The sequence below is a fragment of the Geotrypetes seraphini genome, chromosome 1 (genome assembly GCF_902459505.1).
Source record: "Geotrypetes seraphini chromosome 1, aGeoSer1.1, whole genome shotgun sequence".
In the NCBI taxonomy this organism is placed as follows: Eukaryota; Metazoa; Chordata; class Amphibia; order Gymnophiona; family Dermophiidae; genus Geotrypetes; species Geotrypetes seraphini.
In genome coordinates, this window is record NC_047084.1 from 527,238,628 (window position 1) to 527,257,216 (window position 18,589).

General features: G+C 40.0%; 1 protein-coding gene across 4 annotated transcripts in view; it reads right to left on the reverse strand.

The window, feature by feature from the left end:
- LOC117352544 (zinc finger protein 474-like) overlaps window positions 1-18,589 on the reverse strand; it is an 81,175-nt gene that overhangs the window by 41,814 nt on the left and 20,772 nt on the right. For all 4 annotated transcript variants that reach the window (XM_033929022.1, XM_033929021.1, XM_033929019.1 and 1 more), the window contains exon 3: window positions 10,559-11,851. In XM_033929022.1, the coding sequence (XP_033784913.1) occupies window positions 10,559-11,542 (984 nt within the window). In that variant the 5' untranslated portion in view covers window positions 11,543-11,851. The remainder of the gene's footprint in view (window positions 1-10,558; window positions 11,852-18,589) is intronic.

Consider the following 18,589-nt stretch of genomic DNA (forward strand, 5'->3'; position numbering starts at 1 on the left):
TGTGAGCGGACTGTGCTGGGCAGGATGAACCACTGGTCTAACCCAGCAGCGGCAATTCTTATGTTCTTATGTTCACTGCCTCCTTGGTATGCAAATATCTCTCATGAATATTCATTGTGATATCTTTAACACCTGACTGGCTGGGTGTGCCCTGAGGACTGGATTGATAAACATTGCTACAAAGCATGGATCCAAAATCATATTTTCATGTCTCAGAGTACCATCCTATGATGGATCCCACGTTCCAGACTTCCTTCTCCTTTCTTCACTCAGCCTCATCTCTGCATTATGCCGATAAAGGAGAAGGAAGTCTAGAAAGTGGCATCCCTCATGGGACAGTGCCCTTAGGCCTATGCCTACGCTGCCTAAAGGCTAATTTGGCTCTATATTTCAAATTTTTCTAAGCTAAACCATCCTTTCACAATCCTGTCAGATCAATAGACTGTTGAAACCATAATCCAGCTAGTTACAGTGGAAGTCTGCTTATATGAGCCAAAATGTGCAGGTAATAGGTTTCCTGAATGATTTATAAGCATGTGAGACAAGCCAAACAAGAGACTGACTGCACTTAAAAAAATAATGTTTTCCAAAAGGAGATTGATGGTTAAATACGTTTCTACTTAGGAATTCAAAGGCAGTGTTAGGTCATTCTTGCTGCATTGTGGGTTTTTATGAAATATCATGTGATGTTTTAAAAGTAAGGAAAAATGTCTTCAGCAAAAGATAATGCAAGCAGAAATGTATAGCCTTTATATCTGTAAAATCACTAGGTGGCAGCATCAGATGCATGAAATACATTCTTATAAGATTTTAAGTATATGATGTTTAGTTTCACTGTGCTGAATAAGAGATGCAAAGTAGGCAATATTTAACATCTTAGTCATTTCAGCATGCTAAACAAATTGTGTTTGCCAGCCCACAGGATTGAGTATGTGCTTAGTGTCAAAGAACTGGAATTTAACTAGCTTGAGAATCCTCAACATTTTACTACAGCTCTGATACTGTTGTACTTATACAGAGCCTTGTAAAATTTAAAAACATCCTGTGGTCTATAAAAGTTCAATTCAGAATATATTAGAGTTTGTTTCACAAACTATACAACAATCACAAAACTAGTACAAGTCAACTTTAGGAACAATTCTTTAAAGCAGTGGCATATCCACGGGGTGGGGAGAGATTCAGGGGCTTGGGCTCACCCCCCCCCCCCCTCAGCTTCAGCTCAGGCCTCTTTTGCTTTCATGGTTGGTGGGGATGCCAAGCCCTGCCAGCTGAAGATGTCTCCTGTATAAGTCCTGCCCTTTGCTGAACGAGCAGCACTTAATTCAGGACAAATATCAGGAAGTTCTGCTTCACGCAGAGAGTGGTTGACACCTGGAATGCTCTCTCAGAGGAGGTTATTGCTGAATCGACCGTCCTAAGATTCAAAAGCAAACTAGATGCACATCTCCTTACGAGAGGCATAGAAGGATATGGGTGACTAAAAATTACGCCAGGTGTACACCTAGCAGGGCCTCCATGTGTGCGGATCACCGGACTTGATGGACCGAAGGTTTGATCCGGAGATGGCACTTCTTATGTTCTTATGTTATGTAGCTTTGGCCGCTAATGCAAACTCTCATGTGCATGCTCAGTTAGACTGAAATGAGGATGTGCAAGAGAGCTGGCATCAGTTGCCAAAGAGTGCGCCCTGAATTAAGTGCTACTCATTCAACACGGGTGGGACTCATTGAGGAGATGTCTTCAGCTGATGGGTCTTAGAATCCCTGCCAGCAAAGGTAACATTTTATGGCGGTGGTGGCAACTGCGGGGAATGGACTTCTGACTATACTCTTGCTTTAAAGGCTGTTAAAAGTTAGGCACCAAGGGACTGATTCTACAAGTGGCACCTGCCACTTACAAAACAGGTGCCGCTTCCAGAATTGCGGCTTGATGGTACCCTAGTGCCAGCATTGGTGGCTAGAAGTGCACTACCAACTTCCCCACAACTCAAATGACATGAGGGGTTCAAGCAGAAGACTTCTTCCATGGACAGGGCTTTGGCATCCTGCCAGCCAAGATATTAACTTTGTTAGGAGGGTACAGGGATATATATCAATGTAGTCAGAAAATTGCTAAATGATAGAAAGAACAGACTGACTATAATAGTAGTGATAATGTTTAACAGTGAGGAGAGAGTGGAACTACTGGTATTCAAAAAATGCTCAGAGAAGTGAAACCCTGAAGAGGGGGTGAAAACCACCTCTTGAGAGGAAGAGTTTACCATCCAATCATTGCATTCACATGTAGAAAATCACTCTCTGGTCACTGGTAAAAATGTAGCTTCATAACTCTTATGCAGTATTATTCCAAAAGTTATATCAGAAAATTCTCTATATGGACAAAATGAGATGCACTTAGCTTGCAAAAAGACTTAGAAAGATTAACAGTCTCAGGGGTCCCAACGTGGCCCCGTTTCGAGATCTTCTGCTTCAGGAGACCCAAACGTATTTGTTTAAAGCCCTCTGTGCAGACTTAGTAGAATCAATTTTTTGCCAAGAGAAATCGTCGTTTGGAATTTCTGAATCTTAAGACCGATTTCTCTTGGCAAAAAATTGATTCTACTAAGTCTGCACAGAGGGCTTTAAACAAATACGTTTGGGTCTCCTGAAGCAGAAGATCTCGAAACGGGGCCACGTTGGGACCCCTGAGACTGTTAATCTTTCTAAGTCTTTTTGCAAGCTAAGTGCATCTCATTTTGTCCATATAGAGAATTTTCTGATATAACTTTTGGAATAATACTGCATAAGAGTTATGAAGCTACATTTTTACCAGTGACCAGAGAGTGATTTTCTACATGTGAATGCAATGATTGGATGGTAAACTCTTCCTCTCAAGAGGTGGTTTTCACCCCCTCTTCAGGGTTTCACTTCTCTGAGCATTTTTTGAATACCAGTAGTTCCACTCTCTCCTCACTGTTAAACATTATCACTACTATTATAGTCAGTCTGTTCTTTCTATCAAGATATTAACTTTGGCATGGCAGGGGGGAAAAGGAGGCCACCCCCCCCCCCCCAGTCTGAAATAGGCTGCTGGCTACACTACTGCTTAAGAGACTATTACCAAATAGTTTTCTTCCATTTTAACAAGATGAAGGTCAATAAACAGGATACACTTAAATTATAGTCCAATAAAAATCTATATTGGACAAGCTTTTCAGAGTTATCCTCTCTTAATCAGGTCAGTTTAGCAACAGTACAGTTTTGTGGGATTAAATAGTACAAATATATCTAGGTTTTCAGCTATCTGAATGACTGTTCAATAGGTGAACTTTCTCAAAGGAATATCACTCCCTCAATGACTTTACAATATAGGTGCTTAAAAGAAACTTCAGGAGCACACAGAACAGAAACCTTCACAACTAAACTGATAAATCATATTGAAACTGACAGAAAAATGACTCAACAGGGGGCCTTGAACTGAATGGATTGTAAATTCTACACCTTGGAATCCCTATGGGTAGAAATTCCATGTGTAAAGGGTAAATGGATAGTGATAGGAATGTACTACCGCCCGCCTGACCAGGAATAACAGACAGATGCTGAAATGTTATCAGAAATCAGAGAGGCTAACAACTGGTTAACCCAATAATAATGAGTGATTTCAACTACCTCGATATTGACTGGGCATGCTAGGGAGATAAAATTCCTTGATGAAATCAAGGACTTCTTTAAGGAGCAACTGGTTCAGACAAGAGGCAAAGCAATTCTAGACCTAGTTCTTAGTGAAGTACATGAATTGGTTCGGGAGGTGATGGTGCTGGGACCACTTGATAACAGTGATCCTAACATGATCAGGTTTGATATAATCCCTGGAATAAGTTCACACTGGAAATCCAATATAACAGCATTTATCTTTGAAAAAGGAGACTATGATAACATGAGGAGAATGGTAAAAAAAGAAACTTAGAGGAGCAGCTGCAAATTTCAAAAATTTATATCAGGCATGGATGTTATTCAAAAATACCATCCCGGAAGTCCAGACTAGATATATTCCATGTATTAAAAAAGGAAGAAGGAAGACCAAACGATAGCTAGCGTGATTAACGAGTGAGATGAAGGAAGCTATTAGAGCTAAAAAAGAATCCTCAGAAAGTGGAAGAAGGCTCAGACTGAAAATAATTGTAAATAGAAATGGCAAGTCAAATGCAAGGTGCTAATAAGGAAGGCAAAGACACTGAAAAGAAGATTGTGCTGGAAGCAAAACCACACAATAAAAACTTTTTTTAGGTATATTAAAATCAATAAACCAGGAAGAGAATCAGTTGGACTGCTAGACGACTGAGAGATAAAAGGGGCTCTCAGAGAAGACAAGGCCATATCAGAGAGATTAAATGAATTCTTTTCTTCGGCCTTCATCTAGGAAGATGTGGGGGAGTTACCGGTGCCAGAAATGGTATTCAATTCTCATGAATCAGAGAAACTCAAACAAATCTCTGTAACACTGGAAGATGTAATAGATCAGTTTGACAAACTGAACAGTAGCAAATCATCTGGACCGGATGGTATACATCCCAGAGTGCTGAAAGAATTGAAAAATGAACTTGCAGAACTATTGTTATAATTTGTAGTTATTTTTTTTTTAATCCAGCATAATACTGGAAGACTGGAGGGTGGCCAAGATGATGCCAATTTTTTTAAAGGGTTCCAGTGGTAGACCGGCCATTCTTACATCAGTGCTGGACAAAAAGGTAGAGTCTATTATAAAGAACAAAATGACAGAACATATACATAAGCTTGGATTAATATGGGAAAGCCAACATGGATTTAGTCAAGAGAAATCTTGCCTCACCAATCTACTGTATTTCTTGAACATATGGATAAAGGTAAACCGGTTGATATTGTGCATTTGGATTTTCAAAGAGCATTTGACAAAGTACCTAATGAAAGACTTCTGAGGAAATTAGAGTCATGGGATAGGAGGTAATGTCCTTTTATGGATTATGAACTGGTTGAAAGACAGAAAACAGGACAATCTAGGACAATCCAGCACAGCTGTTTCAGCATAGCCAGTTCAGCACAGCCATTTCAGCCAGCCTGGTTCAGAACTGCCGTTTAACCACAGCTGTTTCATTGCGGCTATTGTAATGGCGAGTGCTTACCTTGCTGAAGCTGCAAGGTTTGAAAGAGAGGGGAGGAATAACCCCTCTAGCCCCATTGGTACTTCTTTCCTTTCCCTTCACCCACCCATGGTCATCTTCTCCTGCCTTTGCATGATCTGGTGACTTCAAGGTTTGAAAGGGGGGAGGGGGCGGGCATAGCCCACCTCGCCCCTCTTCACTGGTGATTCTTTCCTTTCCCTTCACCCACCCTCAGTCTTTTTCTCCTGCCTCCACATCATCTGGTTTGAAAAGGGGGTGGGGGCATCATCATAGATCAATCAGTTGCATCATAAGGTTTCCCTTCATATTGGAACAGAAAGTTGTCCAGAAGGAAGACTTCTGTGGTAAAAGGTTGACTTTAAGAAGGTATCTTGATATTATGAGATGAAACAGCCCGCGCTGAAAGGGCTGTGATGAACTGTCCCATGCTGAAACAGAGAGTAGCTAAAATGGTTAATATTCTCAATGGCGAATGGTAAATAGCGGGGTACCCCAAGGACCGCTGCTTTTAACATTTATCAATGATCTAGAGATGGGAATAGATAGTGAGATAATTAAGGCCCTCTTTTACTAAGCCGCGGTAGAGGTTTCTACTAGAGCATGACACAGCAAAAAAATTTATCACCATTCCTGCCCCATCCTAGCGATCTCAGTCCCCAGCCTGCAAACAGTCAGATCCCATCCATACACGCTTCGAATAGTTATGATTTTATACTGAACTTATTTTATTAAAGTATAAAAAGAGACAATATTCTGTTCAATTGTCATTTTATAAGCACAAATAATACAGAGCAAGGATCAACAAAACCCCTGTCTCCCCTCCCTTTGACAAATATCCCCTTCCACTATTGTGAAAACTGAACAAACCGAATTACTACAGAATGCTACATAGAAAAATCAAGCTAACAGAATACTTCAGTCACACATGGCAGAAATAGTGTTAGGGGAGTGCAACTAGAGCAACTGCCCCTTGGTCAGAGAGAGAGCCCTAAGCCAGCTGGAAGCTAAAGAAGCACAGCCTGGGCTTTGAGGTCCCCAGTTATGTCTAATACCAACTCTAGCAGGATACATATTTCAAATCTGAAATATTCTAATCACAAAATATAAAATAAATTAATTTTTTTCTACCTTTTGTTGTCTGGTAATTTTATTCTTCAAATCACATTGGTCTCAGGCTTTGGTTTTGGGTTCCTTCTGTCTTCATTGTGGCATGGCTGGCCCCTGAAGGTAAAATAGGCGCAAGAGGAGCTGGGGAGGAGATGCTGAGTCTGACATGGGCGCAATTTTTTTTACCACTGGAGCAAGACTTTTCACCGGTCCTATGGGGCGGTAAAAGGCCGTGTCCCCATTCCTGCATGGCGGTGAAAGGTCTTGTCCCCGTTCCTGCAGTAAACTAGTTGCAAATGTCTCCATTCCTGCAAATTTACTGCGGTGACCATGGTTTACATGAGTAAATGGTCCCCATGCCATTCTCTAGTTTCTGCCATAGCCCAGGGCACTAGCTCTGACACTGCTCCAACGCTCATAGGAATTTTATGAGCGTTGGAGCATTTAGCGCTCCGGGCCGAGGTGGAAACCTCTACCACAGCTTAGTAAAAGTGGGGCTAAATTTGCTGATGATACAAAGTTGTTAAATCGCAAGAGGATTTTGAAAAATTGCAAGAGGACCTTGTGAGACTGGGAGACTGGGAATCAAAATGACAGATGACATTTAATGTGAGCAAGTGCAAAGTGACGCATGTGGGAAACAGAAACCCGAACTATAACTATGTGATACAGGGTTCCATGTTAGGAGTCACTGCCCAGGAAAAGGATCTGGGTGTTATCGTTGAGGATACATTGACACCCTCAGCTCAATGTGCAGCAGTAGCTAAGAAAGCAAATAGAATATAAAGAATTATCAGGAAAGAAATGGAAAACAAAGATGATAATGTTAGAATGCCCTTGTTTCACTCTCTGTAACAGCGACACCTCAAATACTGTGTGCAATTCTGGTCATCGTATCTCAAAAAGGATATAACCTCCATACATTATATATTGAGCCCTCCAAAACTTCCCCCAAAACATACTGCACCCATGGGCTTCAGAATGGGGGAAGCCACAGGGGCCATGGCCTCCCCAAAGATTGGCAGTTGGAGGAGTCGGTTATGGGTGGCTCTATTCCCCCAACCACTTCCTCCTAGTCACTGTAATTTTAAGTCTTTGGGCAGCCGTCCCGCAGCGTCAATGAGCATTGCTGAAGAATGAATACTTCCGGGGCAGGACTGCTCATTGATGTTGTCCAGCAGTTGCCCGAAGACTTAAAATTATAGCGACCAGGAGGAGATGGATGGGGGAGTTGGGAGTCGAGAGAGAGGATGTGCTGCAGGTTCCTGATGGGCGGAGCTTTTCAGCCACCCAAAACAAAAAAGCATTCCGCTGCCTATAACTGTACCTACTTGTCTACCACCCCAATAGACCATGCAGGTGTCACCTTTATGGCAGTAAAGTGGGTTTTTGGTGGGCTCACACTTTCCACTACAAGTGTACTAGTTAGGGAAGCATATAGGCCTGAGTCCCCTTCTCTGCAGTCCACTGCACTGCCCTCCAGGCTACTCCAGAGACCTGCTTGCAGTTCTGCTAGGACTGGCCATAGTATCTGCAGCTGGCATAGAGACAGATATGTACTGTTTCATGAAGATATTTGGGGGTGGGAGAGGTGGAGTGACCACTGGGGAAGTGTGTAGGTACCATATCTTCATCCCTCCAGTGGCCATCTTGTCAGTTTTTGTACCTTTTTGTCCCTTGTTCTTTTTGAAAAAAGGTCTAGCCCAAAATGCCTAAATTGTGTCCTGGACGTTTTGTAAAATGTTTATTGATGTAAAATATCCTAGTGCTATGCCTGCCCTAATCCCACCCAAAACACACCTGTAACATATCCCCTTAAGATTTAGATGTGCTGGAGACAAAACGACCAGAAAGACATCTAAAAAGTCAGTTTTGAAAATGCCCACTTAAATGTTTTGACTATAAACTTGTACTTATTTTTGTATTTATATGTTTTTATTGTGAAGAATGACTAACAAATCATCATTTTGAACATCCACATCCACAGTTTTTTTGTTCTCATCGCTTTGATTGCTTTCACTGTGAAATATTGAGTCTTCTTTTTGCTTTTTGTTATGCTATCTTTTGGACATCTATCTTTTTTGAAAATGAGTCTCAGTGTCATTTATAATTTGGCTGTTGATTACAATTTCCACAAATCTAAGGGACTTATAGCAATTGCAATTCTCTGCTTCCTATATGAAGGCAAATTGTTTGAAAAATGTCTTTTCAATTACAGCTGCCATTTTACATGAAAGAAAGTTAGTATTGATCATTTGCTGATGATATTCTGCCCCACTTTGATAAATTTTCCTATTTTAGGAGCCTTTCTATAAAACTGCATTAAGCTGTTAACATGGGTTTTACCATGCAGTAAAGATTAGTATGGACCGACACTAATGTGTACTGCGTTAAACAAAAGAAGCCAGCATGGCAGAAAACCCAAGTTATCTGCGTAACACGGGAGTGGGCGTGACTGGGGAGGAGTGTAGGGTGTGGTAAGTACAGCTGTACTATGGCAATCCCTTAGATGCCTCAGAGATACTCTACCCTTCACTTCTGATCCTCCCAGTTTATCCCTCCAAACATTTTTTGAATGCCCCCTTACTCCAGCACCTGTAATCCCCCGGTCATTTCTTGACATTTCATCAACCCCTCCTCCAGCATCCCTTTGCATTCCCCTAAGCCCTCCTGAGACCTACTTCAGTGTTAGCAATGGTGGTCTAGTGGTCCCAGACAGGAGTGATGCCTCTCCATTCCTGCTTGGAAGTAGTCTGGGATCCAAAATAGCATCAATGACTTCTAGCAGTAGTTTTCTTCCATTTGGATGCCACCTAATGGTTGTGGCATAAGTCTACCAATACAGATGGATGAGAATAGAGAGGCATCGTTCCTGCCTGGGACTACTGGACCCCAAGTGCCGATCTTGGGATAGGACCTGAAAAGTACTACCACTAAGGTGAATCCATCCTTATGGACATCATCTAGTAGTAGTACTGAAGACTATCATTGGGGAGGGTAATTGGTCCCATTTTGCATCCCAGCACAGTCTCAGTGAGGGCAGAGAAACATTACTCCTGCCTGTGACCACTGGACCACCACTGCTAATGTCAAGAAAAAGGTCCTGGGAGACATTAGGGGAAGTGGCAGGAGCTCTGATTAGGAGGGGCTTCTATTTGGATGCAGGTTTTGGAGGGGACAATTGAATCAAGCTAGGATTTGTCTCAAGGGGTGCAGATTGAGAATGTGAGGAGTCTGACTTGGGAGAGTGGGATTGGAAGGATGGGGGCTGTGTTGTGGGGGATTGGAGGTGTCAGGAGGGTATCAAGGGGGATCTGAAGTACAGAAAGTGCATGAGGGATTTTGAAGTGCCAAGTGTATGTGTGTGGTGTGTGGGTGTTGTATTTGGAAATGAGCCCACAGCCTGCAGTGGCATATAGCACTGGAACATCTGTGTGGTAAATGCAGGACAGATGCTGGACATGCCCACTGTATTTACCGCACAGATTTTGCAAGTTTTGCACAATACATGTAAAACTTACCACTCTTTAGAAAAAGGGCCCCTTAGTGTCTGTCTAGTAAACTATGCCCTGCTATAAACATAAACTACTTTTCTATCAGGTTAAATTGGTTTTCAAATCATAAAGGGAATTTAATAATCTTAGCTACTATGAAAATAAAGTTATATTATATTTTTCATACCTCCAAGGAAAATACAGAAAGATTACATTTGCAGTGTTCATGACTGGTGATGGCTGTGGATGGTGAAAGTACATAGCTGCCTTAAACAAACTCTCATCAGATAGACACTTTGGGCCTGATTCTGGAAACGGTGCCTGCTGCATTAGGCGCCTGCAAAATGGGCGTCTAGTGCGTGTCAATCACCGGTAGGCACCACATCCAGAATCACGTCTATTTTCTTTGACAGATGCCTTAAATGTAGGCCAGAATTTTACAGTCCTACATTTAAGGCTTGTGCCTATGAGAAGAGCCTAGGCACGCCTACAGACACCTAGGGCCACTTCCGGTATAAACCATGCCTACACCGACCTTAAGCATATGTAGGTGTGCTTAGATATCTCTGTACATGCGTGAACAATGCCTACATTGTTGGCGTCATTTGCCCCATCAAATTTTTTAAAAAATGAGCATCTTGATTAGTCCATTAGATAGCAGTAGGACGCCTATTGCCACCTACAATTAGGATGCCATTTTCAGAATCAGGCCCTTTGAGTGAAATTTTAAGAACCTATTAAAGTGTAAAATATTGATGTCATTTTCCATTTGTCTACAAAGAAGGGTTGATGTTCCTTCTGTATGTTATATATAATTTACCTTGTCAGATGTAGAAGAGGTGGTTTTACTAGATTGCTTTTTCATATTAGGCTCATTTCCAAGAGATACGGTCTTGATGTTTGAGCCTCCCATATTCACTTTGCAACTCCTCTGGTGGACTATGAGGCGGTCAGGTGCAAAGGTTCGCCCACAATTTGGACATGGTGCCAGCTGACCCTTAAAGCTCTGCAATGCAGCTTCATTTTGCTCCTCTTTGTTAACTCCACTTGTAGGCTTCTGAGGAACTGGTCTACGGAGTTCTTTGGGAAGACTGTCATTTTCAGCTTTCCATTTTTGAAGGCATTTTGGTTCATGGATAGGGAGGCTTGCAGTACCAAACTCTTTTCCACAAATGTAGCAAATTAGGGTTCTACTCTTAGGTGGCCCTGGCAGGTTGGTTTTAGAAAGACTTCTGGAAGAAGGTGGATTCTCTGAGATATTTTTACTATATTTAAGAGCAGTGGAACCAGAAGTTCCTGCACCACCAGCCTTTGGTTTACAGCTTCTTTGATGTATAGTAAGACGGTCTGGAAGAAAAGTGCGACCGCAATTGTCACATGGTATGAGCTGTGCTTGGGAACTCTTCCAGGCTGCCTCATTTTCATCTTGAACACTGTATGCACCACTACCAGTTATGCTCTGAGGCTTCTGGGGCTCTGCCCTTCTTAAATGCTTTGGTAATTTTTCATTCTCCATATGCCACTTCTCCAGGCACTTCGGTTCATGAATGCCAATAGATTTGGATCCAAACTCTCTGCCACAGATATAGCATACTCTGAAACCTGGCCTCATTGGTGGGATGACTGGTCTGTTTCGTTGTTGTTCAGCCATGTTTTCTATGCCTGACCCTTTTGATAACGTTGCAGTACCAGGTCTTTTTTCTGTTGTTTTCTTTACTGTGGGATCCAAAGAAGAGGTGGTTTTAGGGTTAACTGAATCATGTAGGCTTGGCACCTGGTTTTGATGGGAGGGTGGTAGTGTCATGGGTAGGAGAATGAGTAGGTGCTATTGTGTAGGGCTCAGGAAGGTTTTGTTTCCAGAGGTTATTTTCCTTTACAGTGCTGTTCCTAAATGTGTTTGTTCAAAGATCATCAGAGCTTGAGATGGCTCAACCGAATCTGCTCCTCCCATTGGTTGTATGATGCTTTTCCACTTTCAGTTGAATTGCATTTTGTGTGCTTCATATGCTTGAGATGTCAAAAAAGAAGTACTTTAAAGAATGATGTACGCACATAATCTTCAGGTATGCTGACATCATAGAGAAGGAGGTGTTTAACTTGTATATTTTTTGACCTGAAAGATATTTTCACAGAGTAAACAGTTAAGTAATAATCAACTCTCTTTGTAAAAAAAACCAGCAGTTAAATTGTTTAAATGTGCTTCTGTACTTTAGGCTGGTCTCTCATGTTCTTCCCCTTATCATTTTGCTATATCAGTTTTCTGAGAATACATGCTGTCAAGGTTACTATCACTATTGTGAAATGGAATTAAACATATTTTAGCTTGAATATATAAAATTGCAACTGCTTTCTCAGCACCATATATAAAATCCTGGAGTTAGTGGCTAAAAGTGACATATAAAGCTGTCAACAGTCACTAGTAGACACGTGATTTTGAAAGGGGATGTGAGGGTTTCGTTGAACAGTTAAAGGAGGCAGAATCAAAAAAGGTTAAGAACCAGGGGTGTGGCTTGACTGCAATACAAGATGGATGGGTGATTCTACAGCTCTTCCCTCAGCAGCACTACTCAGCTAATTTGTCAGCACAAGAGGTCAAATTTGCTCTCAAAAATTTTGATTTGTGAAATCTTCTACAGCAGATATGGTTTCACGAAGACAGTCCAACAGCATTTGCTGCAGGGGCCTCAGCTAAACGGGCTAAACCAGACCCACCAAACCCATCTAAAGTGACACTTCCTAAAGACACTTCAGAAATGTTTGAACAAGTATTATTGGAGCTGAAATCTATCAGAGATATGCTTCAAGATAATAAAACTGAACTAAAGACACTAAAAAAAGAAGTTCACATTTTCTCACAGCAGTTAAAGGTATGTGATGCCAGGACACCAGCTTTCTGAGGTGGAAGGCAGTTTGAATAAAATTCAAACTGATTATAAAGCTGTGGCACGGCTAACTAAGGAATTGGAGGATGTTAACAACAGAAGTAGGAGAAACAACATTAGAGTAATAGGGCTCCCAGAAGGGGTAAAGGGCACAAATGCCATTTCTTTTCTTGAAGATTTCTTACCAAAACTGCTCTCCCTCAATTTGAAATATCCATTAGAAATTGAAAGAGCACACCGCATTCTATCAAGGGCTTCTTACAGTCAAAATGATCCCAGGCCCTTGATATTCAGAGTACTACGTTTTCAACAGGCTATGGACATTTTATCTACTGCAAAACAAATGAAGTAGTTGAAATGGAGGAAACAAAAATCCATCTTCTGCCGGATTTTGCTAAAGTTACTGCTGGCTTGAGAAAGCAGTTTTGCTTCTCCGACCTCAGCTACGGCAGTTAGGGACTATGTATGGGCTTTTGTATCCAGTTGTTATGAAGATCACTTACAATAATAAAACCAGTCGCTATGAGGATCCAACTAAGCTGCAAGAGTATATTAATCAGCTGGATTTATTTTTCAAAAGTGATAAATCTTTTTGTTTAATTTGAATTTTTAATGGAAGATCATACAAAAGTCTGGACAAATTATTTGTTTTAATTTCTTGGAACTTAGTTTTATTTTTTTCTAATGAAAGAGTTGTTGGTAAACTTGTAATAGGTTTTCGGAGAGCCAATGGATTACAGAAGAGTAAGTGAAAGGGGTGGAACTTAAAGGTGCTTTTGCTGTTATAACAACAGTGAACTGCATATGTCAGTCTCCTAGGATTGCCTGTCCTTTCAGCTTCAGCTCACATATTCTGAATGGTGTTTCCATGGAAATGGAGTTGGCAAAGCAGGTGAGCTTTCAATTTGTTTGGGATGGGAGCTATTCTGCTGTGTGGGCATCAGAGACAATGCTGTTGCAGTGGCGGTGAATAGAGCCAAAATGTTCCAGTGTTATTGGTGGGGAAAGAGTAGATTGCGTGAACCAGGAGAGCAGTGATCTCTTTACAGATGGCTGTTGCAGATTCTCAGTGTTTCAGGAGCTTATACATTATTTGTGTAGCAACATGCAAGCATAAGTCTAAAAATATGTGTCTATATAAAGAGGCAAATGAACTGTTTGCAGAGGATCAAACTGCAGGAATACATTAACCAGCACTTAGATCCAATGACATAGGAGAGTGACAAGGAATGATTTTAACTTCGCTTTTCTTATGGACATTATATAAAGTTCTGGACAAGGAATGGGTTTTGAATTTATTAGAATTCAGTTCTATTCTAGTGACATTTCAGATTATCAAGACTGAGCTCCCAGTTTGGTTTTATTCTTTACCTGACATGGATGTATGTCCCTGAGCCCTGATTGCACTCCTTGGACTTACATACTGGCTTTAAAAGTACTGGGCAAAATCTCAGCAGTACAAACCATCTTCAGAAGAAATGCTGCCTGTACTGAAAGATTTCCTCTAACATCTGGCATCTAACATTTATTTATGAGGAGGAAAAAAACTGGAATGCGACCCAAGTGTTGATGGGAATCCCATTAGAAATTGAATAGATGAAGTATAAGGTTGATTACAAATTAGAGACTTATCTGGCACAATGGATGCAAAATGACAGAGGAAAAGAAGAATTTAGATTGACATCAGTTCCCTGAAATGAGTAAATCATCTTCTACATCCTGAAAGATACAGCGGCTTGAAGAAAGATTAATACTTCTAGGACTGAGTCCCTCCTTCCAAAGACAGTTTGTTTGAAGGCTATATATTCTTTCTAAGTTACTCCTATATTTCTATTTGAGTAGAATGATGAGTTTATTTTGCAGTGATTCTGATTTTTCCTTTATTGAGTTTGGTCATTCTTCTTTTTTTAATTAATTATTATTAATATTACATGATTAATAGGGTAATGAATTTGGGAGCCCTTCCTATTGGTTTATTGATTTTTACAATTTCCATCTGGTTATTGCTTATGAATAAATATATTTTCTTAATGGATTAAATAATTGTTTTATTAATTAATTGAAGGAATACTGCAGTTCTTAATTAATTTACTATGTATTATATAGTATATTTGGTTATAGTCCTAGTAATATTAATAGATAATTCTTCTGGTAGAGATTCCTAGTGGCTTTAGGTCTGGGGGTTTGTTTAAATTATTAGACAATCTAAATGAATTATTTGTTATTATGGAGTAAGGTAGCTCAGGATAAAGATATGGTTATAATGTTTAATGTATAATGTTAAACTGAATACCTATATGAGGTAATAACTTACTTTTAAAATATATTGAATCATAAGTTTTTATGGGGATTAAATATGCTTTATTAATATTTCTTGAATGTGGAGGGTTAATTTGGGGATTAATTTAGGGTGCTTGGGGGAAGACAGTAGTTACCGGTCTATATATTTGTACACAAGCTTTCGTGCTATATGCAGGGATGGATTAGGGGAGGGAGTAAGGGGAATTTTAGATTAGGGTCCTGGGTGTGTATGAAAATACTATTTTTATATTTGGCCAAAAGGAAATTAGGGGTCCATTCTTTAGCACGTATTAATGAAATAAAATGGCTTTAAATTTCTATTCCTTGAACATTAATGGACTCAATCATCCCATCAAGAAGAAAAAGATTCTTAACTTTCTGAAGACACAACTGTCAGACATATATTTTATACAAGAAACCCATTTGTCAGCTACAGAGGCTGCCAAATTAGAAGGAAGGTGGATAAAACATTGTTTTTTTGCTCTAGCAATGGGGAAAAAGGCAGGGGTGGCAATCCTGATTAATAAGAATATTTCTGCTAAATTTGATAACTTTCAGGCTGATCCAATGGGTAGATGGTTCCATGTTAATATGACTTCAGGAAATGATACCCTGACGCTTTTTAACATTTATGCACCAAATACAAATCAGGCGGAATTCTTTAAAAAGCTCCAACAAGTAATTCTTTTGCTTGCTACATCTAATTTAATTGTAGCTGGAGACTTCAATGCTGTAATTGATTCAATAATGGATAAACAACCAAGTAGACAAATAAAATCATTAGGTTTAGATAATTTTGTGCATAATTGTGGATTAAAAGATATATGGCAAATTTTTCATATTAATGCTCGAGAATTTACGTTTTGTTCCCAAGTTCATAAATCATTTTCAAGAATTGATTATTTCTTTGTTTCAGATCATCTAATTCAACAGATTACAAAAGCCAGCATAGATCCTATCATTTTGTCAGAACATGCTGGAATTTGGACTGATTATCAGTTCACTGAAGAAGATTCTAACAGACCTGTTTGGAGGTTCGCTAATACACTGCTTGCTGATTCAAACTTTTTTGAGGAAATTCAAATAAAAATGAATGAGTATTTTCAATTCAATACCTCGGAGGAGATCTCTTTGGAAATTATATGGGATGCTTTCAAGGCAACTCTAAGAGGGTAGATTATTTCATATTCTGCGCATACTAGGAAATTACTTAGATTAGAATTTTCTAATTTAGAACAAATTATTTCTGCTTTAGAATCAACTGTTTCTTATATTTTTTCAAAAAACTCAATAAAAAATATTGAACTAAAAAAAAAGAATCACAATTGGCTTTAAAATGGGAACAACATACTTTGAATGCCCTGTTGAAAGCTAAATACAAGTATAATGAGATTTCCTCATAATTGGCTAGGAAATATTTGTTTTGTCAGCAAGCGGTATATTACGGAAACTCGAATAAAGTGGGAAGACTATTGGCTAATTATCTGAAAGCTAAAAAGACAAGAGGAAAGATTGCAGTCATTAAGAATGAAAAGGGTAAGATTTATACCCACATACCAGATGTTTTAAATCAATTTCTGGAACATTAGAAAGCTTTATATTCTTCTGAGTGATATTCAAATACAGAGAAAGAAGGAAGAGATTTTTTGGAATTTGTTACCAAATGAGTATGTTACCAGTTTATTTTCAGAGTTCTTTTTATGAAAAACTAAATGGGATTCTTACAAAATTCCTTTGGCTTGGTAAAACTTCTAGAATAGTCTTAGTATCTTTGCAAAAATCTCAATTGGCGGGAGAGGTAAATTTTCAAAATTTTTACAGATATCATAAAGCTTTTATTTTACATCAGGGTATGTATTGGATCCTTCCTGAACTCATGGATAATCTACCAGATTGGTTGATTCTGGAAAGTCATCTTATGGCCCCACTTCATCTCAGCCATATATTGAGTATCAAGCTTCCTAAAATATATAAGGACAATATTATTTTTCGTTCAACTTGGGTGACTTTAACATTTATAGATGCTTTAACTCCTATTCTGATATAGCAAACCAACTGACAATCCCTATGGTTGAACTCCAATATACAAATCGGCAAATCTAAAATCCTCTGGAAACATTGGTTGAAGGCAGGCATTCGTACTCTAAATGATGTAATTCTGAATGGGAAAATGGTAAACTTATTATAGTTACAACAATCATTTGGCATATCAAAGTCTCAAGGTTATAAATGGTTGCAGTTGAAGCAGGCCATTCAGAAGGGGGTTTCCTGACTGGCGTAACTTTAAAAATCAGTACAGCTTGCAAGGTCTATGTTTCCAGACAGATTTTCAAGGGCATCAGGCTACTAAGTGGTACAAATTAATATCTGAATATTTGGCAAAAAACCTAAAACAAGTTTAAGAGACATTTGGAGTATAGAAACAAAGCAACATATTTCTGCTAGGCAATGGCCACAGATTTGGACATGGAGAATGAGCTGTACAGCATCAGCATCTATGAGACAAACTTGTTATTTTTTGTTATATAGAATTTTTTGGACACCTGTTCTTTTACAAAAGTTGGATAATTTAAAATCGAAAAGATGCTGGCACTGTCATCTTGATATAGGAACATTGGATCATCTTTTATTCTATTGTCCGTTGATACTCAATTTTTGGAAATCAATTTTGGGAAAAATGAACAGGGTATTAGGTGTCTCCATTCCATTGGCTTATGACGTGGTTTTATTTGGGAAATTGTTGAAACATAAGAGTCCAATTGATACACATAAAAATAGACTTCTTATTATTATGACAGGGGTGGCCATGCAGTTAATAACTAGAAATTGGAAGAATTGGGATAGGTTGAACTTTTCTTTTTGGTGGGAAACACTTTGGGCTCCTTTTACAAAGTCGCAGTAGGGCCTTAACGCACGCTAAATTGCTGCACGCGCTAGCTGCTACTGCCTCTTTTGGAGAACATAGAACATAGAAATAGACGGCAGATAAGGGCCACAGCCCATCAAGTCTGCCCACTCTAATGACCCTCCCTATTTATCTTTGCGGATAGATCCCACATGTCTATCCCATCTGGCCTTAAAATCTGGCACGCTGCTGGCCTCAATAACCTGGATTGGAAGACTATTCCAGCGGTCAACCACCCTTTCAGTGAAGAAGAACTTCCTAGTGTCACCGTGCAGTTTCCCGCCCCTGATTTTCCACGGATGCCCCCTTGTTGTCGCGGGACCCTTGAAAAAGAAGATATCCTCTTCCACCTTGATGCGGCCCGTGAGATACTTGAATGTCTCGATCATATCTCCCCTCTCTCTACGTTCCTCGAGTGAGTAGAGCTGCAACTTCCCTAACCGCTCCTCGTATGGGAGCTCCTTGAGTCCCGAGACCATCCTGGTGGCCATTCTCTGGACCGATTCCAGTCTCAGCACATCCTTGCGGTAATGCGGCCTCCAGAATTGCACACAGTACTCCAGGTGCGGTCTCACCATGGATCTATACAGTGGCATAATGACTTCCAGTTTGCGGCTGACGAAACTCCTGCGTATGCAGCCTATGATTTGCCTTGCTTTGGATGAAGCTTGCTCCACTTGGTTTGCAGATTTCATGTCTTCCCTGACAATCACCCCTAAGTCTCTTTCCGCTTCAGTTCTTGTCAGGATCTCGCCATTTAGGG